This window comes from Sus scrofa, chromosome 7, assembly GCF_054392235.1.
Source record: "Sus scrofa isolate SSC_HxYL_T2T_F1_AM1 chromosome 7, Sscrofa_HxYL_maternal_Yorkshire_Landrace_v2.0, whole genome shotgun sequence".
Lineage (NCBI taxonomy): Eukaryota > Metazoa > Chordata > Mammalia > Artiodactyla > Suidae > Sus > Sus scrofa.
Window position 1 is genome coordinate 90,634,480 of NC_139389.1, and position 19,461 is coordinate 90,653,940.

A 19,461-nucleotide genomic window follows, 5' to 3' on the forward strand; every position below is an offset into this window, starting at 1 on the left:
TTCCTACAAGTTTTTCAAGAAACAAAACAACTTACATTTTGGTGTTTTCTGTCTTCCCTGCAGCCCTGGGATTCGTGAACAATTCAGCAGCAAGCACTGTGACTAAGTTTGTCCTCCTAGGCTTCCCTGGATGCGAAGAGTTGCAGTGCTTCCTCTTTTCACTGTTCTTTGGGGTCTATGTATTTACCATGATGGGCAATGGGACCATAGTTTGTGCTGTGAGGTGGGACCCAAGGCTCCATACCCCAATGTATATTCTCCTAGGGAACTTTGCTTTCCTTGAAATCTGGTACATTACCTCCACTGTACCCACTATGCTAATCAATTTCCTCTCAGAGACAAAAACCATCTCTTTTGTTGGCTGTTTCCTCCAGCTATATTTTTTTACTTCCCTTGGTACAACTGAGGTATATTTCCTCTGTATCATGGCATATGATCGATACCTCGCTATCTGCCACCCATTGCACTACCCAACCATCATGACCCAACAGCGCTGCTCTATCTTGATGTCTCTTTGCTGGTTGTTTGGATTCCTTAGTTACTCCGTCTCCACCGTGCAGCTCTCTCAATTGCCTTTCTGTGGGCCCAACATCATCAATCACTTTCTGTGTGACATAGACCCACTGATGGCTCTGTCCTGTGCCCCAGCTCCTGTCACTGAGATTGTCCTCTTTGTCCTCAGCTCTCTCATTATCATCCTAACTCTTCTATACATCCTTGGCTCCTATACCCTTTTATTGTTAACTGTGTTAAAAGTCCCTTCAGCAACTGGCCGGCGGAAGGCCTTTTCCACCTGTGGATCACATCTGACTGTGGTGTGCTTATTCTTTGGGGCTCTTTTGGTAATGTATGTGAGCCCTACAGCTGATAACCCAGCTGAAATTCAAAAGATTATGACTTTGTTCTATTCCGTGGTGACTCCTTTCTTAAACCCCCTGATTTACAGCTTAAGAAACAAGGAGATGAAGGCTGCAATGAAGAAAGTCCTAAGAATAGAACGAACATAAACTAACCTACTTGAGAACAAGCAAACCATTGATCAGCCATAAGAGATTAATTAAAAAAGACTTCATGTACTGCTGATAATTCTCCAATGCACACCTTAAAGAAGATATTTTTCAGTAGGGTCCATCAGTGTTTTATTCTTCAAGTAATCTGGCAGAGCTATCTATGGCTGATTCAGATTCCATTCTAAGTAGAACAATAATATTTTCAATGTGTATTACTTCTTAGATAGTAATATGAGGGCATTATATTTCTGCTATTTCTCATACTGTGTTAGTTTTGACTGTTGGGGGATGAAAGTGAAGCTGGAACAAGAGCAGTTATTCTGGGTGAATCATCACTGGTGTACTCAAGGCATTTCTTAAGACATTCCAGTCTTTTTAAAAGTGAAAAAGTAATTGAATTTAAGTGCCTAATGGATACATACCTAAAGTATTTAATAACAGAAAAAGTTTCGTATCCCCTTGACTCTAATGGTTGAGAATCTTCCAGATGAGGGACAGACTGAAAGTTTCATGTTTAAATAAGTAATGTTTTAGCATCAGATAAGATAATAATTCTTTCATTCAACAAAAATTCATTGAGCATCTACTTTATTCCAAGCCCTCCTTAGGCATTAGAGATACGCTATGACCAAAATGGTCAAAAAAACACCATCATGTGGACTTTACTTTCTAGTGAGGGACAGACGATAAAAAAATAAGTGAAATATATAGCATGTTAGAGAGTGATAAGCAATATGGAGAAATGGGGAGGAGGACAGGAAGTGTGGGAGAAAAGGCTGAAATTTTAAATAGGATGATCAGGTAAGGTCACACTGAGAAAGAAATATTTAAGCAAAAGCTGGAAGGAGATGAGGGAATGAGCCATGTGAACAGCTGAGGGAAAAGAGTATCCCAGGCTGAGAGAAGCAAAGTTCTCTATAAGATCCTAAGGCAAGACTGTGTTCCAGTAACAGCAAGGAATTTGGTTTGCTTGGAGAAGAGACATTAAGGAGGAAAGCATCAGAGATGAAGTCAAAGAGAGTATAAAGAGGGTCAAATTGTGCAGGACCTCGTGAGCCATGTAAGAACTTTAAATTCTGTATGAGATGGGAAGCCTTTTTGAGCAGAGGAGTAACATAATCCCATTTACATTTTCAAAGGGTCATCCGCACAGTTGTTTCCTTGTAAATAGACTAAAGAGGGGCATGGGCATTTCAAAAACTCTTATTTCTAGTTGTAAAATAAAAATTGTTTGTTTCTTTTGAAAGGAATTTGTATCTGTAACCTGTTCTTGAGGATATGTATTGGGAGCGGGGGGAAAATCAGGGAACTGGTTTGCTCAAGAGCAATGGAAACCCCTCCTAGCCCCTGCCAAAGGAAACTGTAATTCTAGAATGATGTTTTCATGACAGTCTTGAGAGATAATGGACTTAGGAATCCAATCCTGAAGCTCTTGAATCACAGTTAATTATATCATGATTATACAGACACTTACAGAATATTTTCATACCTATTAACTCATGCCATTCTCCTATCAGCCCTATGGGGAACACAAGGAAGGTGAGTATGTACCTAACATTTGAAGAAATGAACTCACTAAGCTCTTATATCCAATGAAAACATTCAGGCTAGGACCTAGATTTTCTGTGTCCTAGTTTTCTATTTCCACACAACCTTCTCTTTAGGTTCAACTCTGTTCCCACCCAGTAACCCCCACTTTTTTTTTACCCCAGATCACTTGCTTTCACACAATGCCTGAAAAATCTTCTCTGCCATTTCCCTACCTATGCCAGTCTTTTTCAAAAGCCTCTCAGATGCTTAAATCTAAGCCGGCTTTTCTAGGTACATCACATAAAACTCAGCTTAAAGTGTCATTATCTCTACAATTTTTTCTTTTTTGGCCTCCCCACAGCACGTGGAGTTCCCAGGCCAGGGATCAGACCTGAGTCACAGTTGCAACCTAAGCCACAGCTGCAACAATGCCAGATCCTTAACCTACTGTGCCAAGTTGGGGATCGAACTTGCATCCCAGCACTCTCAAGACACCATTGATCCCATTGCACCACAGCAGGAACTCCTATAAATATTATTCTTAACCCTCTCTACAAGCCATGCTCAACTAATTCCTGATCCTACTGAAATCCCTCCCAAACTTAGAAGCTATTTCAAACATTCCCATCCTTAACCCAGACTTTAATGATCTACACAGTGGTTGTCAAACTTCAGTGTGCAACAGAAACAGCAAAGTTTGTTAAAAACAGATTTCTGGGCCCCACACTGAGAGTTTCTGACTCACTAGGTCAGAGTGGGGCCTAAAAACTTGCATTTTAACAAGTTTTCAAGTGATGTTAATACTGCTAGTACAGGGACTACATTTGTACAGGCTTCTCTGTGAATGTGGCCTCACCCCTAAACTCAGTAGTATTCTCTACTTGTGCTCTTGCCTCATCTTGTTTGTTCTCCTTCCCCTGTATCAGTGAAAGAAATCACACTTCCATTTCTGACCCATGTACAATGTTAAACTTTCATTTTCACTAAAGTTGCATCATGTCAATCAACAACATAAAAATCCACTTTTATAGAAAATTCAATTTTGTCAAAGAAGCATGTTCAAGTTGTACTTAAAACTGAAAAATAAGTTTAACTTATGTCAAATGTAACAAAATTAAGTAACTACGTGTAGACAAATTTTTTTTTTTATTTTAAGTCCTTAAGGTTAGGCACTAAGAAAGAATCAAATGTACTTTGGAGAAAAGATCTCTCTCTCTCTCTCTCTCTCTCTCTCTCTCTCTCTCTCTCTCTCTCTCTCACACACACACACACACTCTTACATATATTCTTTCTCTTTCTCTCCTTTTTTCCTTCCTCTCCCACCTCCCATTAGTGGACACCTCCCTCCATTAATAGAAGGTGTCCCATTCTCCACCTCCCTTCTCCCACTCAGATCAGTTCTTTAGAGGACTTATCACCACAAAGAGGAAATTTTTCCTGGCCTCTGTGTCTCCCTAATTAAATCACTGGGGGAAATATAAACAAATATAGATAGCATTAGATGAATGCAAGAGGATACACACACAGGGAACTAGGCGCCTCCCAAAGAGCACACTGGGGAACTATGGCTCCTATTCAAGAGAGACTTATAAACTCTTAACAATCACTGACATGAAAAATACATTTCATCTGGTTCAGAATAGTAAAGGTAGCAAGTCTCTGGAGCCACAAAAGCTGCTATCCATCCATGGATGAGCTTTTAAATTGGGTAATGAGGACAGCCTGTGCCAGAGTTGCTCTCCTCTTAGAAACAGAAACACCATCTGGTAGGTAAGGAAAGTCTGCCTGCATCCATGCATCACTGCTTCTACATAGACACTGCTCTCAAATATTGTGCTGTTCTGTAAATCTGCTAATTCTTTGTTCCTTTGTTCTGTGGGAACAATGCCTTAGGGCCCACAGTTCTCTTCTCCCAACACACTCTGGAAGAGTGCTGGGGTGAAAAACATTCATTAAGGGTATCACACTCTGCTATCACGGAGTCCCCACCATACAACTCAGGGAAAAGAGTGCTTAAATGTCTTGGATATTTTGGAAGGGGCATTAAATTTCCTTCAGTTAGAATGTAGCCTGAGTCTTGTACCACTTCCTTTCTAATACAGGTCAGTGAAGCTTTGATTAACAAATATCCTTCAGCACGAGGAACTAAAGTAGGCTGTTCTAAATTTTTTTAGCGTTGTTGGCAAGTGACAAACAGCAAGTAGAAAGTGAGAAAGAAGTAGACCAGCAGACTCTCTTGCCCTTTGGATTGATCTAGAGATTAACCTTAAAATATAAATACTTAAAGAAAAAAGAATCCTTGCAATTATAATTTTTGAAGTGCTCTTCACTGGTGTTTCCACTGTGGCCCAGCGGTAACAAATCTGGCTAGTATCCATGAATCGGGTTCAATCCCTGGCGTCGCTCAGTGCATAAGGATCCGGCATTGCCATGAGCTGTGGTGTAGTTCGCAGATGTGGCTCAGATCTGGTGTTGCTGTGGCTGTGGCGTAGGCTGGCAGCTACAGCTCCAATTCAATTCCTAGCCTGGGAACTTCCATATGCCACGAGTGTGGCCCTAAAAAGACAAAAATAAATAAATAAATAAATAAATAAATAAAGTGCTCTTCTCTGAGCAAGTGGCTTAAATCCTAAGCAAGTGGTAGGGGGTTACAAAGAAGGATCTAGCTTCCTTACTAGTTCATACAGAAAGAATCGCTCAGGTTCCTTGTTCCTCCTCTTCTCTCCAGCTGCTCATCTTGTCGTATCACTTGAAGTAAATTGAAAGATAAAAGGTGTTCATTTCAATTCATCATTTGAGGTTTCATAAATATACTTTGGAGGTAGAGGCAACAGAAATGGTTGCAGAGATTTCAAATTATCTGTGAAGTTCATTCATCCATCTTTCTCTGATCCTATATTTCACAGATAACTAAAATTTCACTGCAGCACAAATGTCAAAAGGTCTTGGACATTATGAAGTCAGACGACCAGGTACGAGTTAGGACTTATAAGGTCTGGTTCCAGGTCAAAAACCATGAATTGGAATTGTATTTCTCTTCTTTGTGCCAAGAACTTTCTGGCAAGTGAGTACAGTAAGTCAATTCATGTCTCGTGTCTCTGCAATACTATCTTGAAAAGCCCAAAATGCCTAACACGGATGACATTAAGAGGGAAAGAACTGACCCTAGATAAAATTATTAAGTAGGGAAATGTATCTTGGTCCATGTTCTCTCTACCTGGTGTCTTCCATTCCCAATCACCATACACACACTGTGGTTCTGCTACCTCAAACTGACTCTTTATGCTCAGAGCTCCCCACATTGCACTATAATGACCTATAAATGTTTTATATTGCAAATATTTTCACTCAATCTTTTGCTGCAACACAGAAGTAGGCATTAATAGACTGATTCTATCACTCTGTGTTACTGTATCTGACTCTAGGAATTCTCTAAAAGGTCATTTAGATGGTGAGTCTTAAAGAAATATGTAAAAAACATGTCAGAGGAGATGTTTTTAAAATATGGTTATTGCACCTATTATACTGACCAAAAAACATAACTCCTTTTTTTAATACATATACACAAACAATATTAGAACATTGGGAGTATTTCCAAGAATCATAAGAGAAAGATAATCATATTGTGCCAATACAGAGCTAATAAGATTAGACCACTGATTCTGAAGAAAACCAAAGATGACATTATAGTGGATTTACTTTATGAACTAGAAACAAAGCCCTCACATTAAGTTGTCCCTTATTTCTTCCTCATGAGAAAGAAATATTTATTTATTTATTTATTTATTTATTTATTTATTTATTTTCTACCTTTCTCTGGCAATCAGCTATATGGCTATCACCTTTCCCTTGAGGAACCTTGGTTTTACAGAGCAAAGAACAACTCATAATTAGCTTTTAGTTCAGTAGACACAGCCACATACTCATTTCACATAACTACTTATTTTTCCTAGTTCCTCTCCCAAAGGCATCTAATCACAGAAGGTAAAGGAAGATATTGGCCTGAGATACTGGCCTGCCCAAAGGACTACTGAGATAAGGAGTCATTTTTTAAATATGCAGGAATCAAATCTTTGGAAATACAGGCCCAAAATAGAGTCCTCTCCATTTTAATCTAAAATAGAACTCCACTTTTAGATTAAAATGTTTATATAGGTGGTACTTGAATCCTCTCTTCCAAATAAGAAACTGGTAACTACTCCCAACGTCTCATCTATGTCATCCTCCAAACACCTCCCCTGATGAAACTCTTGTTAGTCATTGCAGTTCATTGTACAAAAGGGGGTTTGTTTTCCAGTGAAGGTCCTGGGAATCCACACTTTTGAAACTGAAGCTGAGAAGACTCAGTTCCTCCAAAGCATAGCTCCCAGGTAGGCAGAAATCTCATCATATCCCTACCCCTTTTTTTCGCAAGAACTAATCCTAATTTTGTTGTTGGTGGTGGTATTCTTGATAAAAGAGCTAAGGGATAAAATCTAAATAGCTTCAATTCCCAGGCAAAGCTGTGGTGTTTGTCATTAACTGAAAGAGGAATCCTTTTTCTAGCTTTTTCACAACTCTAAATAAGTTACGATATATTCTCTTTCTAAAATAAAAGAGGAAGAACCACCTGTGGTGCAGTGGGTTGAGAATCCAACAGCAGTGGCTCAGGTCGCTGTGGAGGGGCAAGTTTGATCCCTGGCTGGGCACAGTGGTTAAAGGATCCATGTTGTTGCAGCTTCAGCTTGGGTTGCAGTTGTGATTCGAAGTCAGTCCCTGGCCCAGGAACTTCAACATGCCATGGGTGCAGTGATTAACAAAATAAACAACAGGGAACTCCCGTCATGGCTCAGTGGTTAACGAATCTGACTAGGAACAAGGAGGTTGCACATTCGATCCCTGGCCTCACTCAGTGGGTTAAGCATCCGGCGTTGCCGTGAGCTGTGGTGTAAGTCGCAGATCCGGCTCAGATCTGGCCTGGCTGTGGCTCTGGCACAGCTCTGACTAGACCTCATGCCTGGAAACCTCCATATGCCGTGGGTGCAGCCCTAGAAATTACAAAAAATAAAAATAAAAATAAATAAATAAATAACAATATTATTGCTTTATGACTAGTAATTCATAGAAGATGTTGTCACATAGGATTAAAAGTACTGTTTCCTCCATCCATTTTGGGAGTTGTATTACATCCTTTCAGGTTTTCAGAGAGACACATAACTGAAGACAAAAGCTATTATAAATAACTACCATCCTCTAGGAGGTCCAAGCAGGTTAAGGAATTAGGAAAAGCAAATCAGTTTGGGGATGTTTCACAAATTATTTTTAAAACTAAAAGAATATTAGCTCTTTGTGCTTTGTTTTTATTTATACACATATATAATGTCTAACTAGTGAGTAGCCAAGACTCGGGAAATCAGAGTAATGCTTTCATCTGATAAGAGAGATTCCATAATAACATGGCAAACTGAATGAAGCAGACACAGAGGGAGAATCTGGCCAAACCAGAGTAACTACCACCAGGGAGAAATTCAGTTCTTCTGAAGGAAGTATCTGACTTAATGTGATTAATATGAATGCCAGCATGCCCTTCAGGAAATGTGAAATACTTTTTTCCATGAGTAAGGAAACTAAGTTAAACTATTCAGGTCTTTCTTTTCCCAAGGTTGTTTTATTTTTTCTTCATTCTATTGATCATTGGAAACCAGATCATTAAATGTTTTGGAAGATCATCAACTCAATCTAGATCAGATTACCAACCCCAATTTCTTCTTAAATACCAAGTCACTCTGTCTCACTGGTTCTTTCCTACCACTATATTTTCCTTTTGCAAAGGGCTTCATGGAGTCTTTTTCTTCTACTAATACCTTTGGAGACATCTGAATTAAAGAATCAACTGCCTTAAAAGGGAACCATAAGAAGATAGGACAACAGGATTGCTCAAAGGAAATCTGTGTCGAAAAATAATGCATTACTAAGTAATTTAGTCTTGAGTGGGAAAAAAAAAAAAAAGAGAGCATCAGGGTTGCATCCACCCACCCCAGAACCTTGGCCATGTGATTCCACACAGCTTTTGAATCTGGAGTGTGGTGGCCTCTGTTTGATGATTAGTGCTCACTGCTGCACATAACATCCAGCAATTCCTGGAAAGCCATTTGGGCATTGCCCTGCTGTTGTGCTTTTGTTTCCAAGCATCTTCTCAGTACTTTCATGTGTCCTCTCAGTACTCTCATGGGTCATACTGAAGACCTTTCCTTTTTCTCTGCAGACAAATTAGGCAAAGGAGGACTTCAGTAGGACCCAAGGGGACAGGTGCATATGTGTTTTTAAAGTAGCAGGGTCAGCTTCAGGATCTCACACAGGGTGACCAACTGTCCCTGTTTCCCTAGGGCTGAGGAGTATTCTGAATCACAAAACTCCCAGTGCTAAAATTGGGATAGTCTCCTGCAAATGGGCACATCTTGTTACTCTAGTCTCATACCATATTGGTCCACCGTTTCCTCTTTTGCCAAGCCTTTGCTCTCATCTGCCTTCACCACCACCTCATGCAAGTAAAGAACCATTCCACTGGACCTTGAAGTGAAGAGTGTAAGTTGCATGTACAAGTTATGCAAACAAAAAGAAGTAAATTAGTAAACAAATAGGCAAAAAGATGGAGAAAGAGAAAGGAAAGGACCCAGAAGGGATGGGAAGATAGGGGAAGAGGGAGAGAGGGAGGGAGGGAGGGAGGGAGGGAAGGAAGGAAGGAAGGAAGGAAGGAAGGAAGGAAGGAAGGAAGGAAGGAAGGAAGGAGAAATAGATACCTTAGGTGGGGAGAACATCATGACATTTGGTAGAAGTGCAACTATTCTTTTATTACTGGGACACAAGACTCAAGAGAATACAAGGAAACTGATGAGGTTAAATAAGTAGATAAAGATCAGATCATGAAGGTCCTTATATGTTATGCTGAGTTGCTTGGATTTGGCTTCATAATTATGTTTCATTGCAGCACAGCTTATGGACTAAATGAACATCTCCAGATCAGGATTCTATTCTGAATAAGTGCATGAATTCATCCTTCTGGGTTTTCCCTGCAGCAGGGAGATTCAAGTCATCCTGTTTATGTTCTTCTGCATCGTCTACCTCCTGACTCTCATGGGAAATGGAGCCATTATCTGTGCTGTGTGTTAGGACCAGCAGCTCCACATCCCCATGTACTTCCTTTTGGGGAATTTTGCATTCCTGGAGATCTGGTACGTCAACTCCACTGTTCCCAACACACTGCTTAACTTCTTCTCAAACACCAAGGCCATCTCTTTCACTGGGTGCTTCCTTCAATCATATTTTTTCTTTTCCATGGGCTCCACTGAGTGCTTCTTTCTCTCAGCAATGTCATTTGATTGATACTTTGCCATCTCTCATCCTATGCATTATGCCACAGTTATGACTGGACAATGTTGTTTCAACCTCGTGATTACTTGTTGGGTGTGTGGCTTTCTCTGGTATCTGGTGCCTGTTATTCTTATCTCCCAACTGCCTTTCTGTGGCCCCAATGTAATTGACCACTTTGTGTGTGACTCAGGCCCATTGCTGACCCTTTCGTGTGCTCCTGCCCCCATGTCCAAGCTTACCAGCTATACCCTAAGCTCCCTCATCATCCTGCTCAGCTTCCTTTTCATCCTCATCTCCTACACCCTGGTCCTACTTGCTGTGCTTCGGTTGCCCTCAGCATCCAGTCGACATAAAGCCTTTTCCACCTGTGGGTCCCATTTGGCTGTGGTGCTGCTATTCTATGGGACCATCGTGGTGATGCATGTGAGCCCTGGATCCAGCCACTCCACCTTGATGCCAAAGATTATGACCCTATTCTATGCAATGGTGACTCCACTTTTCAACCCTCAAGAATAAGGATATGAAAAATGCTCTCTGGAAAGTTCTGGAAGTCTAAACTTTCTTTGGCAGCAGGCCCAGGAGGAATGTAGAATAGTCCAGTTTAGGAGAATATGGGTAAAATGGCCATCCTTTTACTTTCACTCATTTGTATAATTATCCACTCAGTAAATAGTAACTGAATGCCTCCTCTGTGTTAAGGCACTGTGCTTGGCACTAGATTGTGAAGATAATTATGAAGATAAAGCAGACACAGTCTCTTCCCTCAGAAAACACTCTAATGATGTAGAGAGACAGATGAGAAAATAATTACCATAAAATGCAAAAAACGTTCTAACCAATATATGTACAATATATGAAACACAAAGAAAAAAAAGCAGCTAATTCTGCCTGGAGTTGTGGGCAGTAGGGATTAGTGTCAGGGAAAACTTCAGTCGACATCATATTAGACATATGCATTTTGTGGCTGGGGAGGGAGAAGCCTTATATTTCTGTTTAACTTCTAGCTAGAGTTCTTTTTCAGTCTTACTGTGATATTGTTAAAGGATATGGAACTTTAAATCAGAAGTTCTAGTTAGGAACTCGATTCTTTCATTAATAAATATGAATTTGACAGGTGGTTCAATTTGAACTAAATTTCAACTTGGAATGGTCATTCCCACCCCAAGAGAACCATTAGTGTGATGTGTGATGTTTTCATGAGATTGTGGATACAAAAGTTCCTAAAACATCTCTAGTACATAGAAAGCATGAAATAAATGTTAATTGAGCATGAATGTTGATCAATTCTTTGTTCTCATGTTCTTCATCAGAATCAAAAGAAATCTCAGATGGCCCATAAAAGTCACCTCCTATAACTTTTGATGAAGTCCTTTTACAACAGATCTCCTTCTCGACTTTCCTTGAGACATAGAGATTATGTTTCTTCCATGTATACCCCAAATACCATGTGTTTAGTTTGGGCTTGGGGGGTGTGTGTGTCTGTGTGTGTGTGTATGTGCGTGTGTCTGTCTGTCTCTGGGGTATTCTAGACAACTAATCTTTAAAGCTAGGTCTTACCTACCCCCGAGGATACCCAAAGACTTTCCAAGATGTACACAAGCATGAATAGTTCAATTTTCAGGTCCTCAATTTACATACATATATTTTTCTAAAGCGGTGACTAAGAACCCATCCATTGTTGAAGCTTCAAATGGTCTTATTTCACACATTCTTTTCACAATTGCTCTTCTCCCACTTCAAATATAAAGCCTGCCTTTAACCTATCATGACATTAATATTTTACAGTCTTCAGATATATAAACTTCCAGTTGGGACACTGAATGAATAATTTGAAATACTGATCACTCTACTATGAAAGTGAGTGAATTTAACTGTCAGATAATAAATCCTTTTGTAACTAGTGGTTGACAATTGTTTCTTTCTAACACAATTCAAGGAGGGTGTCTTGCTTTGGGTTGTCCCACAAGGAGAACCTGAGGCAAAGACTTGGGTGCAGATCGTTTTTTGGACAGGGAGCAAGAATGAGGAATGAGAAGTTACTATAATCAATGAGGATCTGATTCCACTAGAACTTCTGAGAATTGCCCATTTGAATGTATACAGACATATATAAAATGTGTACTATATCAGAATAGTAACAAATCTCTATAAACCACCCTCTCGTTGGAGGAGTTTCTAGCCTGCCTACTCCGGGAAACAAAATTTTGGGAACAATTGTCAGAGAGAGTCCATCTAAATTAGACTGGTTTGGCACAAAACACTCACACCTCTATTGCAACTTCTGTGGATCTGCACCTGGATATGTTTGTAAACATCAGATTGGAAACAAAGACCCAGCCATCTTCGATTTAAGGGAGAATTTTAAAATATCCTTCTGACCTAAACCTGAACCACTGTCTTCAATGAGTACAACCTAGGTATTTTTTTTCTTTTTCTTTTTTGTCTTTTTGCCTTTTCCAGGGATGCTCCTGCAGCATGTGGAGGTTCCCAGGCTAGGGGTCTAATCAGAGCTGTAGCCACTGGCCTACTCCACAGCCACAGCAATGTGGGATCCAAGCCGTGTCTGTGCCCTACACCATAGCTCACAGCAATGCCAGATCCTTAACCCACTGAGCGAGCCCAGGGATCGAACCTGCAACCTCATGGATCCTAGTCAGATTCGTTAACCACTGTGCCACCATGGGAACTCCAACCTAGGTATTTTTTTAATGACACTTCTGTTCCCACATATCTGCTGTTTTTTGTGTAGATAATTCCATTAGTCCAGAGTCTCCAGAGGAAGGGAAAGTAGTGAGATTTTAAAACCCAACTCTGAAGTCCTAATATCACATATTCAAAAAGTATGGGTGGAGCCTTTCATAGGTGCCAGGCACTGAGCTCTGTCATATATTCAGAATCTGTCCTCATGGAGCTTACATGGAAACAGGCAAAGAATTTCCATGTAATGAGAAAAATGCTGTGATAGAGAAGCATAAATGCTGTGGGCTCACACAGAAGGGGTGAAGAGGCCACTTATTCTGGGTTTTCAGGGAAAGTAGCACAGGGTTAAAACTAAAAAGATCACCAGAAAGATGGTAGGGAGATAAGGAGTCAGTGGAAGCAAGTTCCTGACAAGAGATATGGAATGAGCAAAAACCTGGGGTGAAAGAGCACAGGATGTTCAGGAGGCTGAAAGTCCTTTAGGATAATGGGAGCACACAGAATCATAGTGAGAAAGGCTAGCCTTTCCACAGGCTGGAAGTTTATATAGGAACATACCACAGACCAGAAGGCACCAGAGGTACTTCCCCATAGGAAGTTACACTCTTTGAACTTTCCTTCCCATGGTTTTGGGTCCAATATTTTATGCACATCTGTAAAAGCTGAATTTCTCTTCCACTTAATAATCCTTAAAATATTCCCTCTTACCCTCCCTCTCTCTCTCCTTGGCTACATCCACTGCATGTAACAGTTCTTAGGCCAGTGACTGAACCCACAGCACAGCAGTCACCCAGGCAACTGCAGTAACAATGCTGAATCCTTAACCCACTGGGCAAAGGGAACTACCATTAATCCTTAAAACATTCTTTTTTTTTTTCTTTTTCTTTTTAGGATGGCACCTCTGACATAAAACAATTCCAGAGCTAGGTGTCAAATCAGAGCTGCAGCTTCCAGACTATGCCACAACAGCCACAACAGATCTGAGCTGCATCTGCTTGCAGCAAACACTGGATCCTAACCCACCAAGCTAGGCCAGGGATCAAACCTGCTTCCTCATGGATACTAGTTGAGTTCTTAACCTGCTGAGCCACAATAAGAACTCCTATAAATTTTTGAGTCCTATATAATGTGAATATACTTCAAGTTGTCTCATTATTTTGTTAAACTTTCGCTGATTTTGCTAGAGTTTGATTATGTTTATTTTTTATTTTATTTTTTCTTTTTCAGCTGCTCCCTTGGCATAGGGAAATTCCTAGGACAGGAATCAAATCTGAGTGGGAGCTGTGACCTAAGACTTTTATTTGGACCTAAACATACAGTTGGTTTGGCATATGTTAGCAGCAACTAAAAGTGAAAGTCTGCAGCTTTACAGCCCCAAATTCGTGAAATATTATGGTTAAATATTAGCCAGTTTTGATTAGTATTATGATTACAGTCCTGCCAAATAGTGACGAGGAGAAATTTTCCCATTGGGAAGAAGCACAAGCTGTGCATTTGGTCGTCCATTTTGTTTGGCTATCTATCAATAGAGGCATGGCCATCTATCAACTCATGAAGAACTACCAATCATTTGGTTGGATATCAGGGCCTAGAATGAACAGAATTGGAAGGATGTTGGCAAAGAATTCCTGGAGGGAAATTCTGGTAACAGAGGTTTCAGAATGGGCAAAGTTTATGCAAACATATATGTCCTGTATGAATGCTCACCAAAAGGCATCCACTACAGAGGAAACGTTAGTAATCAGGTAGACAAACGAGTTCTGTGCATGTTAACCTCTGTTTCTAGCCACTCCCAGTAATTACTAAATGGGCTTCTGTACAAAGTGACTGATTTGAGGAAAGAAGCCAGTGTCACAGAAACATTTTCCAAATGGAGTTAGGAGAAAATTCAAGAGAAGTTTATTAAGATGTTATCCATCAGGAAGTATGTATGACTTGGTTAAATGGTCAGCATCTCATTGAACATAGTTAAAGGCATAGAAAGACTGATTAGACAATCGCCTCACAAAGGATTATTAGTGTGTGGATTTTAGGTAAATATTACATATTTTAATAGTTTATTAATAAATGGAGTTCTCATTGTTGCTCAGTGAGTTAAAGACCCAATGTTGCAATCATGAGGATGCAGGTTTGATCCCTGGCCATGCTCAGTAGGTTTAGGATACAAGATTGCTTCAAGCTGTGGTGTAGGTCACAGATGCAGCTTGGATCTGGCATTCCTGTGGCTGTGGCATAAGCTGCAGCTGTAGTTCAAATTTGAATCCTAGCCTGGGCAACTCCCATATGCCACAGGTACAGCCATGAAAAGAAAAAATAAAGTAATTAAATTTTTAAAATGTTGAAATTCCTTGAAATAATATTAGCCTTATTCCTACACCTGGAGACAGTCATAACATGTAGTTATAAACTAAGTGTTTAGAATATTTGCCCTATTTTATATGGTCAATATATTGTCAATTTGAAGTGCTTACAGTGAGGCTTCTAGGCATTAAATATTTTCCTTGGAATGCAAGTAGTAGCTTCTGAATCTCTTCATAGCATTTTTTATCTCTTTATTTCTTAGGGTATAAATGGCTGGATTTAGGAGAGGTGTAATAACAGAGTAAAACACAGCAAGAAATTTGTCCACCAACGTGATGCTGAGTGGCCACACATAGATGAAGATGCAGGGCCCAAAGAAGAACACCACCACTGTGATATGTGCAGTGCAGGTAGAGAGTGCCCTAGATGCACCGGTTTTAGAGCCTTGGCGAACAGTAAAAAGAATGTATATGTAAGATATCAGCAACAGTATGAAGCAGGTCATGGCCAGAACCCCACTGTCAGCATTCATTAATATCCCCAAGCTACAGGAATCTATGCAGGCAAGCTTGATGACCAGCAGTATATCACAGAAGAAGCTGTCCATTTCCCTGGGGTCACAAAAAGGCAATTGCCTAATCATGACCATTTGACTCAAGGCATGCACAAAGCCAATGGTCCAGGAAATCGCCACAAGCCCAAGGCACTTTTGCAAGTTCATAATGATTGAATAGTGGAGTGGCTTGCAGATGGCCACATAGCAGTCATACGCCATTACTACTAATAGCATCATCTCACCACCTCCAACAAAATGCACAAAGAGGATCTGACACACGCAATCTCCAAAGGAAATAGTCTTGTTCTCCTGACCAAGTCTGTAATCATCTTAGGAGTGGTAACTGAAGAAAGCCACATATCAACAAAGGACAAGTTGGCCAACAAGAAATACATGGGGGAATGCAGATGGGTGTCAATGATGATTAAGATCATGATGGTGATATTTCCAGATACAATGATCAGGTAAAGCATAAAAAATATCAGTAAGAGTAGGACCTGCATAGCCCACGACTGGCAAAGTCCCAGAAGCACAAATTCTGACACTACAGACAGATTTCCTGTATCCATTTTCTTCAGTATGTCCTCTAAAATATCCTCAAGAGAAGGATAAATTGTTAGTTAGTAAGATGGGAAACGGTACTTAATTTTTAGTATTCAGCTGAAATTCTATCTCATTGAAATTTAAACTTCATGAAATTTAGCATCAATATCTGAAAGTGAAAATTATATTTGAGAAGACAAATCTTGGCAAGATGCTTATGGTATTATGCCTACATGAGAAGTCAACATGCCTAAAATTGCCTTTCCAAGATATGATTTTTATGGATGATTAATTAAGAGGGTATTCTCACAAGGAGGAAGTGAGAAACGTGAACAGCAATATGAAATACCAAGAAAAGATTGCCATGTCACCTAGAAACTAGCTCCATTCCAGTACTGCAGTGAAAAGAATCTGGGTAGGGCACTACCAACAACAATTTTAACTTAATAACTAAAATTTAAGTCATCTACTTAGGAAGATGATGGTGAACAGATATTGAAATCCAGAACAAATGACATGGCACAAAATTACGGTTTCTCTGAATTACGCATAATGATTCCTTAAAGCTTCATTTGAACCTCTTCTATAAGACATCATAAAATTAAAACTTTAGCTTATTATTCTAAAATATTTGTTGGAACAACCTTTAGGAGAGAAGCTACATAGAAGGCATATAATAAATACCATGGCACGATAATACAAATGCAAAATCAGACACATAATTTATCTTTGGTTAGGATCAAAATTAAATGGAATTAATTTAGTAAACTAAATCTACTAGAAAAAAAATTTCAGTGGAGATTTATGTGAGGAAGGAATTAACCAAAGTGAAAGGTAACTCAGACTCAGGTTCTGACTTGATGAATGCTGAATGGAAGCTCCTCATAACTCAAGTTTATCAATAGAAAATATTTACCTTCAATTATATCACTGGATTCTTTGAAATACCACCATAAAGTTAAAAAAATATGTCTTTTCTAAGACTAGAGAAAACAACAGACATATAAGTAAGCAAAGTATGTACTTGACTGTTAGTACTGACTGAACATGAAGTGAAAACTTCAGAGATCACCAGTTACTCATTTCTAAATAGAATTATGGTATTGCTTATAGTCATCCTTAAGTAAATTAAGAATTCCTCTCAAGCTGAATGGTAGAAAGATAATTACATATCTCTCTTCCCCTTTATTGACTTCCCTTGGATTTGTTGTACTTGGGGTCTTGCATCTTCCTTTATGCTTTGAAATTGCAAGGATGGTGCCAAGGAAAGCAGGTGAACAATGAAAACCGTTACCTCCTCATGAGCACTAGCTTCCCCTCCCCTTATACAGAGAACTCAGAAAAACAGATCAAGCATGGAAAGAAAGAAGAATTTCTTAAAGAAATTTTGGGAATTACACATTAGCTATGAACAGGGGAACATGTAGTAACAGTCTCACAACTTACAAATAAACATATTCTCCACAAGAGATATTTTTAATTTCTAAGAAAATATTCTGATATTATACCCAGTAGACTTATGCCCCCGATAAACATGAACAGTTTGATATTTACCTTGAAATTATGTCAAGATAAATATTCCCAGAATTAGTTTTTAATACTTAGTTTTGTGGAGTTCCTGCTGTGGCACAACAGGTTAAGGACCTTCTGCAGTGTCTCAGGTCACTGTGGAGGTGCAGATTTGACATCTCGCCCCAGAACTTCCATATACTGTGGGTGCAGGCAAAATAATAAAATAATATTAATAATAATTACTTTTGTATCTATTGGAATAAGGGACATAGAAAATAGCTAATAGCAAAAGCAGAATTTCAACTGTGTTGGAGAGAGGAATTTGTACATTGCTAGGGAACAATTTACCAATAAAAAAATCATAGTCTTTCATCAGTTTTGAAATTGTTGCTATATCATAACATTGGTAGACTAAGTATTACTTTATTAATTTAATCCAACACGCGGGATCATAGCAAAATAACCATGGACTTTTAAATTAGTCAGATCAGGTCTGGACGCATTACTTGTTGACCCTGTGACCTTGAGCTAAATTTATTTTTGTTTCCGTTTCCTCATCTGTAAAAAAAGAACACTCAATCTAATAGATTTGCTATCAAGTCAGAAAATGTGCATAAAGCACTTAACAGTTTTCTAGTACTCAGTTAACTTCTGAGTTAACTTCCTCTCTATTCATTAAAATGCAGCTTAAAGCACTAAAGACTTCAAAGCTTACTGGTTACAATCTTAGAAAATAGCCAACTACCTTCTGAGGTAAAAGACACAGAATCACTTTCCTTTAAAATACCTACTCCTTACATTCTCTCCAAATTAATAAGCTGTCAAACTTGCTTCTTGCTTTCCATGAGCTTAACAACTTTTTCACCTTTCACTTCTACTTTTATTCACAAGGGGATTAATATTTTAAGAAGACTGACAGGAGGCAATAACATTCTCTCAAAGTACCTTTGGAACTCTGTAACTCAGGGTAAATTTTCACGAAAGCAGGTAGAGATAACTTTGGGATTAGTAAACTTGAAAACTTAAGGAAAGGAAATGAGTCGAGTCACTCTTCTTGGGATATTAAAATATAGTAATGCATTTTTCTTCCTGTTCTAGATGCAATGTCCTTCCATTAATTTTTTAATATAGAATCCTAAAACTGTGAGATTATCAACATTTATAATTTACAAGTATAAACTCAGAGAATTTAATAGATTGCCTGAGATAGACACCAGATGAATTATGCAGAGAGATATCCAAGTTCCTTCCACTACCTAAAGCTGCCTTCCTTTTTTCTCAGGTTAATTAGCTTTAATCCTATTAATCTTATAATAACTGAGTTTTATATCACTGCCACTGGATATATAATTTTTTTACTTTTATGTCTATGCTAAAAGTTATCTTAGTGTTCATAACTCTTTCTGATAATAACATACTTTATCTTCTTAAATGGGAAGAACCATTAAGCCAGGATAGCTGGCCATTTCTAATAATCAGCTAGCTGTCAAAGAGCTGTGACCTCCCAAAGCAAACTTAGAGCATCTCTGAGGCACAGCATTATGGTGGTATGTACACTGTTGTTAGAGACCATAGAAATTCCAGTAGGAATAGGAGCAGAAAACTCATGATTTATCTCTTTAAAGGTCAGAAGCTGAACAAGCCGTACTCAACTCCAAACATAGTGGGCATGCATGAAACAAACATATGTATAGAAATATTTTAAAATTATTTAGAGAGTCACCGAGAATATGAGATAACTTACTATACACAAATTTGTCTAAGACCAGATTACTTTTCTACCCTTCTCTTCTGATATATGCTTGAGATAATATCCATTGTTGGGTGGAGGGAGTGTCTGGAAGAACATTCCCTCAGCCTGACATTTATTCATCACGGGAAGGAATCCCTCGGGTAAAATTTTCCTCTTCTCAGTTTTGGCCAGAACAAGAATCACAAAAATAACTCACCCTGGACATC

General features: G+C 39.1%; 1 protein-coding gene, 1 long non-coding RNA gene and 2 pseudogenes across 2 annotated transcripts in view; 2 read left to right on the forward strand and 2 right to left on the reverse strand.

The window, feature by feature from the left end:
• LOC146401763 (uncharacterized) overlaps positions 1 to 19,461 on the reverse strand; it is a 909,931-nt gene that overhangs the window by 167,500 nt on the left and 722,970 nt on the right. The window lies entirely within an intron of this gene.
• LOC100738322 (olfactory receptor 11H4-like) lies at positions 249 to 1,007 on the forward strand. The gene has a single exon (XM_013978260.2). It carries the CDS (start codon positions 249 to 251, stop codon positions 1,005 to 1,007), a length of 759 nt encoding a protein of 252 aa, XP_013833714.2.
• LOC100156337 (olfactory receptor 11H12-like) lies at positions 9,525 to 10,446 on the forward strand (annotated as a pseudogene).
• Positions 15,079 to 16,022, reverse strand: LOC100155125 (olfactory receptor 4K14-like; annotated as a pseudogene).